Consider the following 21,587-nt stretch of genomic DNA (forward strand, 5'->3'; position numbering starts at 1 on the left):
CAAGGCAAAGTTTCACCAACATACGTACTGTAGCTAAAGGGATCAAGATGTCCTCCTTGTGGAACTTGAATAAAGGACAAAAGGTCCTGCTGAAATGGGTGAATGCCACAAACGTATTAGGGGGAAAAGCACTCATCTGTCCATCAGAAGTGACAGCTTCTGATGTGATTAACAATGAGCATTTCTTTGAAGGAGAAATTGTATGCTCTGATGCTTCTGTTAAATCATGGGAAGGTGTCTTGTAAATCAATTCAGTGTTTAAGAACTGACAAAGTATCTGATCTCCGTGGTGATTTCAGAATCTACCTGAAGAAACTTTAGAACCTGCCTCATTTCAACAGATTATTGTATCCCTTGCAGGCTCTGGCAGGAGAATTTACTATCCCTGCCACTTTTGGCAACTCATCTAGATTTTATTAATATTTAAAGCATTTATGTTTGACATGAATTCTATTCAAAGAACATTTCACACAGAATTCCAGAATTCCACTGACTTAGTTTAGATATATATTTTAAGAATTATTATAACTTAGGAAATGCCTCAAGCCCTTTCAAACCCTTCAAAATGCTATGTTGTTATTGCGGTTATTCAACTGGGCTGCCTTTAATGCTCCCTCCTCATAAAACATAAATTTCTCTTAGGCTAGTCCATAAAATATCTTGACGTGTTTTCACATTTTTTTCAACCATAGTTGAAATCAGGAGAGACAGCTGCCAATGTTGCTAGAGAACTTGCTGAACAAACAAAAAGCCACTTGAATGCGGGGGATATCACTTACTCAGTTCGTGCCATGGATCAGTTGGTGGGATTACTGGATGTGCAGCTTCGAAACTTGACACCTGGTGGAAAAGACAGTGCAGCACGAAGCTTAAACAAGGTAAGAACCACATCCTCTGAACTCATGATTCTAGCTTGTACATTTGGCCACAAGAAGTCCTTTCTATTTATCACTGAGGTTGGGGCATTATGACCCTTTTGAATAGCGCTCTTCACCTTTTTGTGAAATCAGTCACTCTCTGTTTATCTAACGATGGTTTCAGGAATTATCTAGATGTGGGAATTATTTAAAATAATTTTCTAAACTTTAGTTCTTATGTATAGAATAGAGTGAATAGCATATGGCATTACAGTATAAAAATAATCCTATGGACTTCTTAGGTAATTTTTCTTTTTATGAATGACAGAAACAGAGAGGTAATATGAGGGTAATATGAGGAAATCTTATATTTCAAATATCTGGATCAAATAGAGGAAACTCCAGTTTTTACACCACTTGGCAATGTTACTGAAGAACTTCTTTTCCTTACTTCCTTATTTAGTCAATCTTGCATCTACAAAGTTCTCCCCACTCCTCACCTCCCCACAACACTTTCCCATAATTACCGTGTAAGAAAAGGAAGAGGCTTGCAAACACAAACATTGTCCTCTGAATTCTTGGCTCTGTTGTAATGAGGTTCTGAAAATACTGTAGTTGACATTTTTCTGGTTGAAGCTGATAGGATTTGAGACCCAAAGCATTTGGGAGGTTGGAGAAGGTTAAATTACAGTGACAATGTAAAGAGCTATGGAAATGTATTAATTCTTACCTTTTGCCTTTCCTCCCAGCTGTCATTCTTCTCCTGCCCCTTGCAAACATATGGGAAAGTGTTGGAAAGAGGGACAAATGAACACTAGCACTAGGCCCCAAACTGCAAAGTGACGATGTGCTTTCTTTCTTTCTGGATTTCTAATAACCTGTCTCCCCTTTTCCAAACTTCTTTTCATTGTTAATTTTGAGGACCCCCTTTCTCCCTCCTCATACTGCTGTGTTTTATAGCTGAAACCATAACGTTGCTATTGTGAAAGTGATTGTATAAAAGGTGTAATATGCCTCAGGCATTCCTTTGATAACACAAGTAATAAGTATTTATTTATTAGATTTATGTTGAAGTGGAAAATTGAAATAACTGGATGCTGCTCCATATGCAAAACTAACATAGACACGGCAGAGTAGCATGTTAAGGAAAAGACTAGGTTAGAACATCATTATTGATGAAATTTTTGTCCATTTGAGTGGAGGAACTTTCAATCATTTCTCTGCTATCAACAACAATCAAGTGTAGTTTGAAGTGGCACTGCCCAGAGATTTTTCACTCCAAAATAATCAGAAAAATATATGAAATCTAAAATAACATATTTTAATTAATTGTACAAAGCATCATGGGTTGCATTCTACAGTTTTTTCAGCTCAGTGAGAGAAAATTTAGCCATTTTTGCATGATCCTGGTTAGGACCATCATGGGAGTCAGCTTCTTTCAATGTGATCTACAGAACTTCACCACTGGCAAATAACTAAAATAAAATAGAAAGTATTCCTGACCACGATCCCTATCTGAGTATCCTGAGTACAATCAGAACAAAATAATTAATTCAAAAATAATAGATAAACCCTTTCAGCCCACTGAGAGCTTTTGCTGTAATCCTCTCCTTCTTGTTTCTCCTCATGAAGTCTGGAATCCTAATTTACAGCATTTAAGAAGCAAGATTAGAGTTCCCTTAGATTTAGGGGAGGAGTACTAGAAACAATTGTTATCGGTTTAATTGATTTGGGCCACATTGAACAATGTAAGAGACACAGGTAATTGAATAATGCCATGATACGGCAGAACAATGCCATGATAAGGTAGAATAGAATCTACCAATGGTGGAATCCCATTTACGAATAACATACATACAAAGTTACCTAATACATGTGAGAAAGAAAGGTTTAGGCAAGCCCTTTGCCTCTGACAATTTTCATTGCTATTTTTAATGTAGAGTAGCAGCAATATAATTCCCCAGTTAGTGTGGCTCATTCTGTTATTTAATTCTGTTATTTAATTAAATCCTCCTTGAAATCAGTGGTTCAAGTGCCAGCATCCCCACTAGTTTTTGTAACTATTCTAATTATGTGAAATAACTCATTGCATTCAGTAACTAAGGCATAATATTCCTCTTGTTGAAGTCCCTGAGCAAAAGCCAAACTTAAAGCAAATCAAAATATTTTTAATTCGGTTATGTCTGAAGTTGCTAAGCAACCAAACAGTCAATTATATTCTTTGGGAATGGGAACTCACACACTGGACCCTAAGATGTACTAGCTTCACAGCATTTGGCATCCCATTGCAGCCAGACTGATCTTTTTTTTTTCCTTTTCTTAAGAGGTGATGATACCTATCCTTATCCTTATTTTACATTTTACAGTGTACCTGAATTATATTTGACGATAACAGAAAATTGCATTTATCTGGAATAAATATGGCTGTAGCTCACAAAAGCATATGCATTTTAATAATATATGTTAATCTGAAAAGGTGCTACCAGACTCCTTCTGATTTAGTTGGAGATTTCTCCCCATACATTTTCATAGCCAAAGCAGGGAAAAAGTCAGGGCCGTTTGGTTGGAAATATTTTGCTAACATGTTGCCACATAAGGAAGAAATGGAGGAATAACACAACCCAAGAAAAGGTGGCAGTTTTGCTTCCAGTTCAGTCTGATTACAGCCATAGAGTCCACATTGGAAATTTTATCTGGACCAAGGCTTTGTACATCTTCCTCAGTTGAGTAGGGCAGACTAATATCTTCATGAATTATCACCATCATCATCATCATTTTCTTCATCTGAGACCCTTGATGATCTCGCTGCTCAGTACAATGTGATATTGTTCAATATGGAAAAACCACACATTGAAAGATATTGTGACTCCATCTCCTCATCTGCTAGCTGATGGATAAAAGACTCCCATCTCAAAAGACGGTGTTTCCATAGTATTCACTGCACTTAAACTCTTGCTGTTGATGTTATTTGGACTGATCATGTGGGGAAGAAAAGGCAGTTGTTCCTGGAAGCTACATGATCCTTTGGGAGGTGCAGAATAAAAAGCCTCGAAGGCCACATATGGTGGCCCTGGGGCCTCAGATTGCCCATTGCTGCTTTAAGACCATGCAAGAATGAATATATCAGCTTAGGAATAACATTTTTAACACAACTTGTTAATTTTATTAAGTTTAGTAGGCATTTCATTTCATTACATCGACCTCAGCTCTCCGTTCTCCAGACATAAGAAATGACTGAAATAATCCTATGGCACAGATGTAGAGGCCTTCCAGAAACGATTAAAGGGAAATTACCCACTGGTTAAAAAAAACCCACTGGGATACTATTTTGCAATTCTGTGGCGGCAAACTGTGGCAAAGCAATTAGTTTTGAAAGAAAAGAATGCAAATAAAGAAACTTCTGTGTTACTACCATCACCTGCTAAGATAAGTTCCCTCCAGGGCATAGGATTGTTTACATTTTCTCCTCTTTGTGTCCCCCAAATCACTCTTACGCTTTTCCTCCCCCTTCCCCTCTCCTCCTGACTGTTTCCAAGAAAAACAGCAATGAAAATGGCAGCAGAGTTCTAATTCAGACAATATATCTGACTAGTTCACATTTGATTTCAGGATTTTGCATAATTTTGATAAATACTTTTAGTTAGTTTAGATAGTTTTAAACATCAGTGTATCAAATTGTCCTCTCTGTCAATCCCATTTGTTTCAGAATCTCACTCTGAAAATATATCTCCATAGAACATTTAGGATTCTCAACAAACATTTTGTTTTTAATCATATCATCATAATATTTAGGATACTAAGTATATATTCTGTATTTTTTCCACTGTGTCAAACAACTTGATAAATACAAAAAATAGTACTTAGCTTCCTCACAGAAATAAATTATAGCTGCTGTTGGAGCTTTATTTAGGGTTTAAATAATCTGATATTAGTCCATATTACTATTCCAATTACACTGATGTAATTTTTTCTTTAATTCTGTTGGATAAACTGTTAGGTAAAAATAGAGGTTAGCACGAAATCTATGCATTCTCTTTAAATGGAATATTATATATTGATAATATAATAAATGTTTGTTTCAAATATATTAGTATGGATATATACTTATAAAAATGTAACAAAACAGATTTGTTTTGAGGCTTGTTATTCTTGATTCATTATAGTACTTTTTACTATACTTTTACTCCCCCCAATAAAACAGCTAACATTTTTTGCCAAGGATTCTCATTGAGATAGATGGAAATTTCCATAAATTTGTATAGTATACCCAAGAAAGGAAATATTCAATTTGTAACAGCTTTGCAACTGCTTTATCTTTCCTAAATAAACAAGCAAATTATGATTTACTCAATTCAAATATATTTTGGAAAGATTTTGTCAATATTGAATCGTTTTGTACATTTAAAGGATGAATGCTTGTGAAGCAGTATATATATCCAAATATATACATGACCTATGCAAGGCAGCCTGAATGGCTGGGGTGGGAGCGCTAGTTCCCACTATGAACACAACACTATTTGTGTTTGCACTCCTGGACATTCTGGTGCAATGCAAAGCACTTTCACTTTTGAGAATGTAAGTAACATATGTTTTCATGCTACTGGGTTTTTTTTTTAATTAAAAAAGTATAAATTGTAGAAAAGGGACCAATTCTTGGAACCATATTGTCAGATAGTTTAGCATTTCCACTGGATCAAGGAATAGTCTGTCTTGAAATGTTAGGATTTTTCAAATATTATTTTGGAATCATATGATATACAATGTTTTTCTAGAAGTTTTCAGATTTTTACAGAATTTCATTTAATTTAATATTCATTATTTTGCCCTAGTTTTTTAACCATTATGATTATTATAGTAGTTTACTCTTCTCTTGAATAATGACCAAGTAATTTATCTGCGTTTTGATACTTCTCAATAAATATTTTATAGGTACTTTCAAAAGCTCTGCTTATTCTTTTTGTTGTTTTGTTTCTGATCTCTCAAGTATTTTCAAATTAAATTCACTTAGGGAGATTTTCTAAATTTCCATAACATTCATTATGCTGTTTCTAAGTTTTTTATATTTTTATAAGCACACACACACACACACACACACAAACTATAAAATACGAATCCTCCAAATGTAAGCTTGTTATTGCTCCATAAACCTGATTTACCTAAAAATATTCTTTTTAAGTTTTGTCACTCTAATCGCTCTAAAATAAGTCAGTTTAGCATATTTTGTTTTTTAAAAGATGTACAGTAATTAGATAATATAATTGGTATAAATTGCAGGTTCTCTTAAATTCTCATCACTTTGTTATTTAAAGCAAAAGAGATAAACATAAATTGTGGAGGACTGAATCAAATATATATCCATGATTATGGTTTTTAATTCTTAGTGTCATAAAATAACACTAATATGATGTATTTGATCTTAAATAATCTTCTTTGGAGGCCTTGTTTAATTATCTGGTTTATTTGGTTTATATTATTTATATCTTTCCTTCCTACTCTGATGAGCAAAGTTATATATTGCCAAGAGATTGGCTGTTGAGTTTTAAGAGAGGACATTCCCTGTGACAGAACGCTAACTAGAAATTGTCATCCCTAAGTCCTATCTTTACCTAGCTTTAGTACAGCATAAACATTGCTTTGTCACTTAGCTTTTGAGTAGTTCTAAGTGACTTAAACGGTCTTAAAGAGATAAAGAGAAAATGTTTTAGGATGGAAGGATTTGAATGGAAAACCCATCTATAATGTTTATACTTTATCTGAATAATTTTAAATAACTGACATATTTGTATCTGGTGTTCAATAATAAGATGCTTAGCTTAAAGTCTATAGCCTTGTTAAAAAAAAGAAAAGAACTCTTATATTATTGTTTTATATATTTTGTTTTCTCCTGACACTAATTTGTTAAAATTCTGTTTTCATAACTGCCATCTTTGTGGACCCAGCTTCAGAAACGGGAACGTTCCTGTAGAGCCTACGTCCAGGTACTTTCCATTTTCTCATTCAATATATAATTGTTTTGTTTGCTTTTTTTTACCACTACTATTACAAGTGTAACTTGAACAATTCTTAGGAAAAAGAGATAATTATCTAGTCATAAGAAGTTTAGGGAATGATTAATAAAAGGAAAAAGATAATAAAAAGTCTTGTTGAAAATTAGAATGGATTTGAAAGCAGAGAAAGATCTGATCAGAAAAATCCCATTAACTGAAGCGATTATTTCTGTGACAACCAATTCTTTAGATAATGCTAGCGCAGTATGTGAGTGGTTTTGGTGATTTCAATTCGTCACAGTTTTCACAAGGTTTTTTTTATATGTGAGATCTGAGGATCATTTATCATGTGATTATATATCATGTAACAAATACATCGAGGATAACCATTGTTCTCATAGCTACCTGTCTCCCTGTCCCTACTGAATTTTCTTTTTTTACAGATTATATTAATATTAAAAATAACTGTAAATGAGAATCTGGCATGATGTAAAACAAACTGCTAACTCCTAGCATTGTGTTATCAGCAAGAATGTGTCTGCTCTCTACATAAGGCACAGAGGTCCATATTGCTAACCACCACCATAGTTCTCTAGTTCAGTGCTTTGCTTGAACATATGCCCATTTGCCAAGATAAAGATAAGATGGGGTTGTAGGGCAGATCCAAATGGTGACAAGAAGCAATTTTACTAGTTTGCTTTCTGGTAAATAGGTGTTGTGACTTGCCATGCCATGGTGGCACCCATTTGTGAATAAAAAAGACTTCACCCAACAATAGCCATTTTGTGATTGTTGATGTCATGGTCACAAATCTAAGAGATGTATGTTAGAGCAATTACAGGCATGTAAGAAATGTATTATGGGTTGATCTGGTCTCCATTAAAGTGGATTCACAGACAACAGCAATGAACTGAATCCAATGCTATCTCACACTCTCAGTTAGAAAAGGTCTTAAAAATTATTTTATATATCAAGCATTGGGTAAGAGCTATGTAGATTTTGGAAAGCTGAACTAAGAAATATGTAAAACTTTTCATGCATGTTAAGCAAACACATATATAATGGAAATTGTACAACAAAGATACATGTATACTCTAACCCTGCCATTTGTGGAAATGTAAAAAATGGAGAAGTAAAGCTGAAAATGATCAGGGTAGTAATAAAACTCCGACACACACAAATGTCCTGAAAACCACTGTGGCAGTTTCAGAAACAATGTCAAGCATAGGGAGACAAACAGAAATTAATAGACCCTTCAAAACAGATTTTATCTAGCACTTGTACCATAACCAATTATTTAGAGTTCAAATCAGTGATTGACATTTCTCCTGGTGAATATTACCAATCAGGGCAACCAGATCAAGTGGTGCCCTAAAACTGGGCTTGAAGCTAATTGGAAACTCAACCCCAGATCAGCTTTACAATATTTTACATATGTGTTTAGCCATGTTTACTATCAAATTGTTAGTGTGATGATAGACAGACAGACAGACAGATTATCCTAAATTCCTTTAAATAATATTGCATCTGACATCAAGGTTAAAATGTGAAACTTTGTGGACAAAATATAATATATCCAGTATAATCTAGAGAATTTGATAAAGACTCTTATGTACCAGCAGAATAATATTGCATTGGCAATAAATGTTGCTTATTATTAAAAAACTATAAAATCATTTAATTGAACTACCTTTAAAAGAATTTGTTTTTTACTTCCCTATACTAGAAACAGTATATAAATGCTAGTACAGTGTCAGCACATAGGCATGATCTGTTGATATACCCAAAAGTATGAGTCATCAATCTTCTATGATATTCAAATATCTCCACATTAAAAACACATGTAAAATATCACATTGGCAAAATACAAGGATGTTTTACTGAATTTTTACAAATGTCTTTGATATTCAGTGGATGTTAAAATTAAATCCACTCCTCCTCCCATAGTGTTTTAAGAAAAGATTTGCCCACTCCCATCTTTCTTTTCCAAAAGAGACAAAAATGCTCCTTTGAAAATGCTGCTGGAGGTATGAGTGCATAGTATCTATATAGACATAAGTGCTCTGAGAGAAACTGGAAAGGAAATAGATACATTCAGAACTAAATAAATATGGGGGCAAGGCAATAACTGGAGAGCTGTCAGAATTAGGCTGCCCCTAAGTTTCCTCTGGCTTCCCCAAAAAACTGTCTTTAAAATGGTATATTGATTAAATAAATAGCATTTATCCCTCCCCAAATTTTTGTGGCCCCTCTGAACATTTTCAGGAGAGTTGCATGGTGGCATAAAGAGAGGAGGCAGTGCCAAGGAGAGGACACCTGGTGTGGAACAAACTTTAAACCATATTGATAGGTCAACTCCTGTTCATCTCTTCTTCAGCTCTGAGGTGTGGTTGACAGCCTGTGAATGATACAAGGAATCCTGCGGTCCTGGAAGAGAAGTTAATGCTGTTGAATGTAGAGCTCAGGCTTCAGGATTTCCAGTTAATCAAAAAAATGTATTATGTTCTCACCCCACTGTCAAGGATTCATTACATTACATTGCTTGAAACAGCAGTAAGAAGAGATGTAAAAGTTAGGAAAAATTATATAAAATCCATGTAAAATATGATAATATGCAATAATACAAGAGAAGACAGCTAATTTTATCTTTATACCCTTCTTGTCCTCTGTGTGACACTGCTGTATGTAACAGAATGTTGGTACTTGGTTTGTAATTTGGAGTCTTCCTCTGCAAGTACATAGTTTATAAAAAATATTTGAATTGTGGGGGGATGTTATGTAGGTTGCTATGGAACAGAAATACAAAAAAATGGGCTAATATTTCTATCACATCTTCCCCACTTGGGCAGAGTTATTCACTGAGGGGAGTGTTCTGTTGTCTAAATTAAATAATTTCTGAAGGAAGGAAGAATGTTAAAATGCACATGGGTGAACATTTGATGATACATCAGGACAATAAACTGTCTGAGGTATCGTGCCACCCAAAAATTATGTAAGCCAAAGACATTTCAGTTATGATAAACATCTAGTCTGTAACATATTTAGTTGTCTCACATAAAATGAGGAACTAACTTATGATTTACTTGACTTGTACTTAAATATAGCACGGAGAATAGGAGACCTTTGGTGTCACTATTAAAGGAGAATATCCTCTTCAGGTTTTATGGAACTACCCATGTAGAAGTGAGGCATTTATGTTGACTTTTTATGAAACAAAAATGAATGTGTAGCTTTCTGTAGCAGGAGGCTGAGGGTAAGGATAAGCAGATCTGTCTAAATCTGGTCAAATTTTCAGGAAAATATTTTTTTAAATAGAAAACAATTCTTATGTGTCACTTCCCTTAAATTGTTGTATGTATCTTCCTCCAATGAATACATGTTTCTAATCACCTTGACTGTGTGCTCAGGTTGCAGTACCTATCTAAACTTGGCTGATTTTGAAAAAAGCTAATAGAATCAGGCCTCCTTAGCAATTAAGTGAGAGATCAGCAGGAAATCCCAAGGCTGTAGGCTGGACTGGAAAGTCAAAGGAACATCCTGGGAATGGCAAAACACATTTGCATTGTTGGCAAGATAACTAACAAGGACATGTCCATGCAGTCATCTGATGTCAAGCATAACTCAAAGGAGTCTTTACCTTTGACACAACTTCTCTAATATAGGCTTTCCAAATGTGTGTGTGTGTTTTGCTTGTATGCAGCTTGTATACATATTTTTGTATGCAAATGTCAAACTGATACATTCATTCAGATCCCTATGTGTAAGTGCCTCTTTGTAAACTTCCCTGTATAATACATAGAAGTGAAGTAGATGGAGCCAGCAGAGCATTTACTAGTAGGTTGAAGACTTGGAAATTGGTCCCTTTCTTGGTCCCTCAAACGATAAACATCCATGCCAATTATGCCTGGATTAGAGAGGGACGCAAGGTGAAGGACACAGACTTCGGGCACATATATTGGAGGGGCTATACACAGTCCTGCAAAAGAAAGTCAAAGGAGAATTCCATTTTTAAGGGTAAACTTGTGCAGTATTGGCTGACACTGATTTCAATGAGTGGCTCAAAATCCATAATATTACAAACACAGCAGAGTAAGATTGCCATTCTGTAATTCTGGTACATTATCATTGTTGGTTGCACAGTCAAGCAAATGTTTAGACTGGATTTGGCATCTTTATCCACCTATCGAGTCCTTCCCAAGGACCTGGGATAGGCAGATGTTGTTGTTTGATGGTGTTAAAGGTATTGTCACAGGATGTAAGCTGTTCCAAGTAAAGCTGCCTTTTGCAATTGACTGATGGTGATTTTGCCAATGCTGATGGTTTTCAAGTGGTGCTCCAGATGTTTTGGGATTGCACCCAAAGCACCTATTACTATTGGTATTATCTTTGCTTTCGTAATTATTATCATTATTAGCTGAACAAACACGAGATTGGACTCTGTAATTTAAAAATATTTTGATTCCAGAATTAAGAGCTAAACTATAAAAGCACAGAGCTAATTAAAGACTGATCCCAGCTTAAATGTTGCTTTTGATTTATAAAGGATGAGGATTACACTTGAAAGTAAAAGTGGAATTATAGGTCCACTGTGGCTAACTTATAAGCAAGCTCATACGTGAGTCTCTCTGTTTATAGTTTATATTGTACAGATTTTAAGTTGGATAATTTAATGCACATTAATTTCCAGTCTTTTGATTCACAGTCATAAATAAGATAACTTCTCTTTGTTTATTGAGTGTCTTCTGACTAAATTGGAGGGTATTATTTTTGCTCCTGTATAACTGCTCATTTTAAAATCTTCATTAACATTTGAAAACAGCAGTCTGGAAAATGTTGTCCTGTTGCTTGTTATGTTCCTTTTAATGAATGGAAGGGGCTTACCAAAAATCAATCTTACTCCTCCTCCTCCTTCACAGGCCATGGTTGAAACAGTTAATAACCTCCTGCAGCCACAAGCTCTAAATGCATGGAGGGACCTTCCTGCACGTGATCAGCTGCGGGCAGCTACGATGTTACTGGACACTGTGGAAGAAAGTGCCTTTGTGCTTGCAGACAACCTCCTCAAGACTGATATTGTGAGGGAGAGCACAGACAACATTCGTAAGTAGCAAAAATAACTTGTGGAAAATACCTTTCTTCAGTTGTAACCTAGTTAATGTTTTTGGAGAACAACTATTCAGTTATCTGCGTGTGGGAGATATATGGGAGAACTCCATTCTGCAAATCTTTAATGAAAGCCGACAAATACAGTGGTTAAGAAGATAGTGTTACATGTTGTATTTTAGCTAGAGTGAATGAAATATGATAGTCCCTGCTTAGCTAAAATGTCAAACACATTTTCATGGGTTATAGAAACAGTTAATAAGATCAGTGACATTTCTCAATGGCATTCTGCACATTTCTAAATGGAGGTCTCATTGTTCTTGTTGTTTTGCTTCAGTGAACTAGCATAGGTAATATGATCCAAAATACATTAAGTAAATTCATTCAGTAGATTAACGATTTACTGTTATCAAAAATGAAGGCATATCCAGTAAGCAGCCAAGTAACACAGTAGATGCTTTGGATATTATGTTTATTGGAAAGGTAGAACACAAATGTCAGCAAATAAACAAATGAATAAATGACATGAGAGTTGTGTCCCATAATTAGGTTTCTCTTGCCTCACGGTTGATGATCAGAAACAGCTTAATTGGCCTCTCATTCTTTTTAACAATTCTGGGAAATATTGCAGGTTTGGCACTATTTTAGAGAGGACAATACAATAACACATGGCTTATTGTTTCTATCTTCTCTGCTACACATGGACTGATGCATTCAGAAATTAGAGTACTGCAGTACTTTCCCTTCAGTAACAGTGATGTTAAGCACCAAAGTGAGCTGAAGTAAAGGTTGTCTTACAGTTTGTTGGAATAATGTTAGATAAATGTTGAGTACAAGCCGTACCTCTCTTAGCTCCTCTGGGCACAGAGCGAGTAGTAATTGCATTCTGATTTTTTGTAATTCAATATCAAGTGCATATTGTTTGAAGGATGATATGGCCCTATCACCTGCCCCCCACCCCCACCCCACAGGCAACAAATCCTGCTATACTGTCTTGTTGTGGTGAGGGGCAGGGGCGAGGATTTTGGGAGGGATGAGCAAAGAACATTGAGAGTGTATACCAAGAGTATATACTCAACCAAGGCATGAAGTTAAAGCAAGCAGGTAGCAGCAATATAGGAGGATGCTGGAAGCAGTGGTAACAGCAAAGACATGATTTCATACTGCACAGGAGAAGACAATGGCAAATGACTGCTGTATCAAGAAAACAAGCAAGATGAAGTGGTGATGTTGGATTATGGACCTCAGAGGCTGGATGGCATTCAACATGCTAGGAGGAAGAGCTGAGGATCTTTCAGAGTACTAGTGGTGTTTATGGCACACTAGATTAAAGCCATCTAGTTACTGATGTTACCATGCAGGAAAAGAAAATTAAATCTGCAAAGACAGAATTACAGTAAAAACATGGAAAGTAAGAAGCATGAACATGGGAAAACTCAACACAGTGAAAGATGAAATGAATTGAATACACATTAACATCTTAGGCATCAGTGAATTGAAATGGACTGGAATTGGGCATTTTACTCAGAAGATCATATAATTTATTACTCAGGACACAAAAAGCATAGTGTTGCTTGCTTCCATAGCCAGGAAAGATAAAACAAAGACAGTATGTGCAGTCAATGACCAAATAATATTGCTTAGACATTGCAGACAACTTTAATATGACAATTGTCTACATTTATGCTCCAATCATTGATGCAAAAGAGAAGATCGATGACTTTTATAGTCAAGTTCAATCTGAAATCAACAGAACACGCAAGCAAGATGTGCTGCTTATGGGTGGAGGCCGGAATGCCAACATTGGAAATGGTAAAGAAGAAAACGTAGTTGGACTGTATGGCCTGGGAAATAGAAATGAAGCAGAATGACTTTATTAGTTTTTGCCGATCCAATTATTTCTTCATTAATAATACATTCTGCAAACACCAAAACAAACCAATATACATGGACATCACCAAACATAGCACACAGAAATCAAACTGCCTATGTTACTGGTAAGTGGAAGAGTTCAATTATAACAGCAAAGATGTGACCAGGGGCTGACTGTGAAACAGATCACAAACTGCTCATGTGAAAGTTACAAGTCAAGCTGAACTGGAGGAAGAAAGACTATCAGTTTCTGTGATACACTATTTAAAATGGTGCTTATATACTCAAAATTGAATCATAGAAACTCATTGGCTTCATCAGGAATTACTTTGAAGCCCTAAGTCTCATTGATGGGTAATCAGAGGAACTGTGGAATGAAATAAAAAAGTTGTTAAGGATGAATGTGAAAAGTGACTGTCAAAGACCAAGGAAAGAAGAAATCAACTGAGTGTCAGAACAGATGGTGGAAATTGCCAAGAGAAGAGAACCCAAAGTCAAGAAAGACAAAGATCTCAGGAAGGAACTTAACAAAAAAATTCAGAGAATTGTTAGAAAAGACAAGAAGTAATATTACAATAACATCAGTAAAGACATCAAAGATGAAACTTGACATAGAAAAACAGGGACATTTTTCCAAAAGATTTGCAAACACAGAAGGAGGTCTTAACTTCAAATTGCTATGCTAAAGGATGCTATGCTAAGGATGAAACAGAAGAAGATCGAACAGGTGGAAGAAGAAAACAAGCAAATGGATCAGTCCAGATCAGTCCAAAGTTCTCACTCAAAGCACAAATGTCCAGGCTCAAACTCTCATATTTTGGAAGACCCATCTCCCTTGAGAAGTCCATAATGCTGGGAAAAGTTGAAAGAAAGAGAAGAGGATGACCGGCAGTAATATGGATTTACTCAATTACAGTGGTGATGGGTGTACTATTGGGAGATGTGAAGGGCTAGGTTAGGGACAGATCATCCTGGAAAAGGTCTACAGATGTGGTCACTAAGAATCAACACTGTCTTGATGGCACATAATCCATCAAAGGTCCTATCACGTTCTAAGTCAAGAAATAAATACTTTACCTTCCAAAATGCATTTGCAATCTATGTTTATATTTGGTAGAAATTAAACAATTGGAGAGTTAAAGTTCAGCTATACTAGACATTTTCCTGGTTGGAGATTAGAGCTGATAAATTACCTAAGTGACTACATTTATCTGCATACTGAGGTTCTCATTAAACAGTTTTATTGATATCAATAGAATATAGTTTGAACTTCAGTTTGTCCTCAGGGATGGACCCAAATACCAATTTAATATATATAAAGTCTATGTATAAATCCCCTTGAGTAATAAAGTATTATAATAAGGCATTGTCTAGAGTTGAGACCACATCTGGAATTAATCTTCTCATCTACTAAAATGAATTAATGCTCCAACCAGTCAATAACTTTCCAGTGAAGATGTCTCACATAGTTTGCTTACAGTATTCTGTACCTGCTTCTGTTTTTTCTTGAAGTTTGTAAATTTTCATTTGCTTATACAATAAGTTCAAGAGGACAGGGCAGTTCTTCCTGGGTAGCTTCTAGTTTACAATATGTTTGTTTTTTTTACCTCAGTGCATTCCCAATGGATTCAGGGTTTAGGTTTCCTGATTATTTTTTAACCTTGCCCAGGTTCTTAATTTGTCTTGCATTGCCCAGAGTCACTGGTCTAAGATGGGCGGCTATATAAATTGAATGAATGAATGAATGAATTTATTTTGTTTGTCTATGACCATATATTTTAATAAAATTTACATTTGTCTTACAAGAACAAACTACCTTCTGTTTCAGCCCCCTTCTCGTTGATTAACAATTTCCACACATGGTGAACATTGTCCTGGTGGGAGGATATTGTTTCAATGATTGTGAATGACAGGTTTATGCTGCAGACTTGGTGAATATGGAGCACATTGTTACTTTGGTTGGAGCAAGGGCATTTATACTTTATTGTACTTAGAAAAACTTGACAATAGCCTGTATAATTCTCAGACTTCCCTTCTCATTCATTAGGTGGATATGTATTATGAGGATCAGGCCACCTTTGTTAGTGATATATAGGATATGTAGTCTTTGAAGGAAAAAAGCTTGCTTGCTTGCTTGCTTGCTTATGTGCCATCAAGCTGATGTCAACTCTTAGTGATCACATAGTTAGGTTTTCTAAAATAAGGATTTCAGACAAAGCCTAAATAAGAAGTGTTGCTTCTGGTAAGAGCAAGAGTAGTTCTTTTTTAGGATGACCTCTTTCCAAAACAGGTATATAAATAGTGATTAGTACTGACTCCTATTCCCCTCAACAGAGTATGTAATATTTATATGTTACAGGTTGAAAAGTACTTATCACTCAGTTTTTATTTAGCAACAGGATGTTATAATCTCTGTGTCTCTGGCAATGTGTTGGTGGGGCTCTAGGAGAAGGATGGTTGAGTTAAGGAAAGGAGAACACATGGGTATATGAAGTAGGAAATGAAGATGATCAAGCCAGTGACCACTGAATAGACCCATCATAACTTGATGCCCTCCAGAAATTTTGCATTACTGATTTAACCAGATACAGCATTGCCATAGTAACCAGGGAAGGTCAGAATTGTACTCCAAAACATCTGGCGGGCATCAGGTTGAGAAAGATTGGTGCAAGGTAGTGTGACCAACAAGCCAAGACAATAAGTTACAGAGTGTTGCTACTTAACACCTTTGCCTATTGCAACTGAGTCACAGGCCTATTATCTTCAGAATGGAAGCCTTGCAACAGAAGCATGCACAGTTAGCTCTGATATTCACTGAGTTAGTAACTCATATCTTTGTTGCAGCCCAATTGAACCAGCTTCCATGCCCAGATTTCCTGTACCTCCATTTTATAAGTACAACTACTTCTTAAAAAAAAATCAATGCCCCCCTTCCCTACTGAGGTAATTTTTACCATGTTTATTGACAAGAAGAGACTGAAATAAAAACATCTTTAAAAGAACCTTTGATATAAGATTTCAGACAAGGATACCATTTGGCAGAGGATTTTGTAAATGAGTTTAGATTTTAATGCCAGACCTGGAATGGAACCATACTTAATAGATCAGTTCCAGGAGATTCCAGCAAATACTATTTTAAAAATGAAATTGGCTAATTGTCGCATAAATATTTTGTGGATCTTTGAATCTAGAGCCAGTTGAGCTGGCAGGTGTTAACTGTGGTACATTTCAGGCCAAGTGTCAATTGTATGGCTACATTTGCTGAGACATGGCATTCCAAGTAACCGCAATCAGCTGTTCTGCGATTACAGACTGAATCAATGAGGTCATTAGTTTCTGGGACAGTAGTAGAGGCCACTAATGCTTTAGTCATGGACCTGTCAAAGTACAATGAAGTGGCAGAGTTCAGTGTACTCTTCATTATCCTGTTGTGTCAGAAATATTTCCCTCAGGCTGTATGGCCTGATAATTTAGTCTCAGGTGGTTCATGTCCCAAGAACATTATTAAATATGGATGCCAAAATTGCTAGCTGCCAAGTTAAAGGAAATGGAACTGAAAAAAAATATGCCAATGGTCTTCTTATTGACCTTATTCCAGTGCTTGGAGAAAAGGTACCAGTTCGCCAGATTTGCCTCTTGCAATACCTGGAATTGGCTACTTTCCAGGACTTAATTAAGAATTAAAAGTAGATTCATCTCAGTGATTCATCTGAGATGATTCATTTGAGATGATTCATCTGAGAGAATACCAAGCAAAGTGTTTTAAATCATTATTTATTCACTAATCAGGAAGATTCTGTAATCATTTCTAATAAAAGTGCATTCGTATACATATCTGTACTGACGTGTAGAGATTATTTTTTTATGAGGTACATACCATATAAAGCAACTGCTTGGACAGAATTGTTCAGAATAGTTTTTTAAAAAATAAATGGTGGAAGGGGTCATCATTCTAAACTCCCTGCTCCATGCAAACATCCAAATTAAAGCACCCCCAAAAGATAGCTCTCTTTTAAATATGTCTCTTGGGGAATCCAACATCTTTCCAATTATTAGTTCTACTGCTCTTAAAGGACTTTTTTCCCCCTAACATTTAATCAGAACCTGCCTTTCTGTAACTCATATCCATTGTTCTGCGTCCAGCCCTTGACTTTCTTTGGTGACATCTTTTCAGATATTTGAAGAGAGCTAGTATATCTCCCCAAACACAGTATTCCAGCTGGGATCTGATACAAAATAAAGTGAAATCATTCCCATGATTCAGACACTACACTTCATTTGATTTTAAAATTTCATTTCCCTTTCTTCCAATCACATCACACTGCTAACTCATTTTTAGTTTATAATTAATTACTGGTCCAAGTAACGTAGACTGGTTGGTCCCAGTGATGGCAACCCTTTTCACTTATAGAAATTCTTATTTCCTGACCACCGATGACTGGAGTAGATCAATCATAATATGGAGAGAGAGAGAGAGGGGGAGAGAGAGAGAGACAGAGAGAGAGAACTTCTACTTCATCAGCTTGCTGGACACTTCCACTGAAAACTATTAATTAGATGGTCCAGGATAATATTGTAGTGGAAGAATAAGCCAGTTTCGGGGGGGGGGTCAACAAAAATTAAGTGCTCCGTTTTTCTCTACCTAATAGAAAAATGTATCAGTTGTCCATGCAGGACCCTCTATGTTGTCTTGATTGATTTAAATACAGACTTTAGTCAATCTCTTAGAGCCAGGCTCTGGGAGAAGCTAGCTGTTTCTTTTATTGACAGATCCCTTTGGCTGCCAATTATGAAATTACACGTAAAGATGTAATGCAGATTCATTGCGGTGCTTTAGGGTACCTGTAACATGCATTCATAAAGGGGTGATGCAAGGTTGCATTTTGGTGCCCCTATTTCTTAATTTTTTATATTAGTTCATTAGTCTAGGTTTTGATAAAACCTAGTTTTCACCACTACCACCCATGCTGAGCAGGAGACCTGTTTCTGGTCTATTTATTTAATAAATGTATACGGCTGCCTATCTCATATATATGACTCAGGCAGCTAACAATTAAAACAAATAAAAACAGGATAAAACCAGGATTTAAAAAACAAATAGCTGCCAAGAACACTCATAACATTTTATTTATTTATTTATTATTAAATTTGTATGCTGCCCATCTCCCCCAATGGGTGACATCCCAACATTCAATTTTTATATGCTGACAATGCAGCAATCCTCTTTGCAGCACATGTGGGCTTGAGATGGCGCCTCTGTGCTCTTGTCCATTATTGCAGTGAGGAGCTAATCATCAGCTACAACAAAACTAAAGTAGATACCTTCTCCAAATGCTATGTTATATCTGCTATTCCTGGAAAATTAAACGCTTCACCATTTATCAAATTAAGGTTTTTAAATATTTGGACATATCCTTCCAAGCCATGGTAACCTGGAATCATCAGCAAAGAGATGACATCACTAGGACATATAATTTCTCAAACACAGTTCTGCATATTGCTAACTGCAGTGGCAATAACCATATTCCAGCTGCGATGGAAATCATCAAAGCCAGGACCATCAGCCACCTGTTACATATATGCATAGGTGTTTTTCTATTCCAATACAAACTCTAGAGATGTAGTTCAATCTAAAATTTTGAGAGCTTGTGGCAAGCGCCCCATTGTGTATCGGATTCCTTGCTGAGACTGGAATCTGGCCTAATTGTCATGTGCAGCTTTGCTGCTTGAAATATTGGAATAAAATTCCCTCTCTCTTTTTTTTCTCCTATGGCCATCTTGATCTTGCAGGACAATTTTATGTCTTCATGGAAGACAGGCATCACAGATTTAAAATATTATGAGCTATCAGCCTGACTTTGTTTGACCATAAGAGAATCTGGTCCAATCTGATAAAAAAGGCCTTCAACACTAATATTCAGAGTGACGTAAGCAAAACCCCATTCCTCTACAGGCAGGACTTATTTGAGAGCCCTGTCCTATAGAAGAGCTTACACTTTTGCCTGTTAAACTGTTTTGCCATTTAGAAGGAAGATTCACCAATATCTCTGCACAAGATCTATTTTATACCTGTTCAATAAAATGTGTTTCCCTTTTCATATGGCCTGGAAAGCTTACCTAATATCTTCTTGATCCATACTCATGCCAGTTCAGAGGAGAACATTCTTCTACTGTTAGCTGATAAGTCACCAATTATCTCTAGAAGAATTGCTAAGTTTTGTGGCCATTGTCATTGCTTTCACAGGCTTACTTGTTTTGCTGTTTGGGTAACCGTGTGAGATCCAGTTTTCATATGGTCACAAGCAAGCAGCCTGGTACCAGATTAGATCACTACTAAAACAAGAGACAGATGGAAGCAACTCCTTCTGCCCCAAAAAGAGTGTTATACCCTGTTGGTGGGAGAAGGAGGTGCAAAATTTTGAACATTGATTTCACTACAAATAGAATTTTTACTTGATACATGAGAACCCTTGGAATCATTTTGTAATAGCTTCATTAGCTTTTCTGCAATAAATTAACTTATCGCATTGCTGTCTTGTCAAATATATATAATTTGTAGCATGGAGAGAAACTGGTTGACTTCTCTAGAGCAATTTATGCTCTATAAGTCTCCAACATAGATTGTACAGTTCTGTAAGCCAGGACTAAGTTGAATCTGCATTCTTATTCACGGTGATGGATGGTTGCTAAAGGGATGCATTACTTTTTTGCCTATAATTGGGGTAAAACTGTGAACCTCCATTTTGCCAGATCAAATGAAGGCTTTCCCAGATGTAGTAGGAATGTTACTGAATATTTGAAGTATGTGGAAATACATTTTCTATAGAAAACTGATAGAACCATTATAACAAAGTGTTGTGTCATGCAAAAACCTCATCCATGGAAATTATGACATTTTGATAGGGATTGGTTTGGTTATCTTGCTTGTAAGTGTTTAAAGCTAAAATGATAAATTATATCTTGTAGGAGCTCATAAAAATAAGCTCTCTTTGAAGCATATTTTATGCTTTGGAGAAGTACAGCTAATGCTGCAGAAACAGGGATATCTTTAGGCCATGCCCAAAAGGCAATCCTCCTATATTGTTAAGATTAAAAAATGCAGAAGATATTGCCACCTCGAGCCTTGCATGCAAGGAAATTTCTGTTTCCTGGAATCTTAGTATAAGCATGTTTTGATGAGTTCTCCCTGCCTTGAAGACATTTGTTTTTATTTGCCAGCTAAGCACCAAGTGAGAAGGAATATCACTACCTTTCTTCTCTTTTGGCTGTCAATTCATCCTTGCTTATGTTTCAGGGTATGGGATCCTTGCTAGGGATTGATGTCCCCCTTCCAGCCAATTTTCTCATGTTCAATTTGCAACGGAAAAATTGTTGGAAGGTAATATTTGGCAAGCTCTTCACTCTCCCTACTGTTTTGGCAAATGAAGAACAAAATGGAATTATTTTTTGTGAAAGAGGTCATGGCCTCTTGGAAAGATGAGCATAGGTTTGGCATCAGCCCATTTCATTTTCCAAATCATCTGCTGTAGGTTGCTCTGCTCTGCAGGAAGCTCTGGTGCCTGTTTATTCTGTTGTGGGCAGCTAACAATACCCAAATCAGGCACTGGGAAGAAAGAGAATTATGTAAAAAGTGGGCACCTTAGCCTATCCAAAGTCAACAGAAAACAAGAAACATATTTTAAGGCATGCTGATCTGAATAAGCTGTTCTCCCTCCTCTTGTCTTAAAATCAATTATCAATCTTTGCATTTACACACATTCCGTTTTTC

The 21,587-nt window shown here is 36.1% G+C and overlaps 1 protein-coding gene across 1 annotated transcript in view; it reads left to right on the forward strand.

The window, feature by feature from the left end:
* ADGRL3 (adhesion G protein-coupled receptor L3) overlaps positions 1 to 21,587 on the forward strand; it is a 436,049-nt gene that overhangs the window by 236,278 nt on the left and 178,184 nt on the right. Inside the window, exons 13-15 of the mRNA XM_088138611.1 lie at positions 693 to 878; positions 6,797 to 6,835; positions 11,761 to 11,944. Coding sequence (XP_087994737.1) covers positions 693 to 878; positions 6,797 to 6,835; positions 11,761 to 11,944 — 409 coding nt within the window. The remainder of the gene's footprint in view (positions 1 to 692; positions 879 to 6,796; positions 6,836 to 11,760; positions 11,945 to 21,587) is intronic.

Source organism: Python bivittatus, unplaced genomic scaffold (assembly GCF_059951505.1).
Source record: "Python bivittatus isolate LINGU-HERP-01145 unplaced genomic scaffold, Pbiv_v1 ctg000270_np1212, whole genome shotgun sequence".
Classification (NCBI taxonomy): Eukaryota; Metazoa; Chordata; class Lepidosauria; order Squamata; family Pythonidae; genus Python; species Python bivittatus.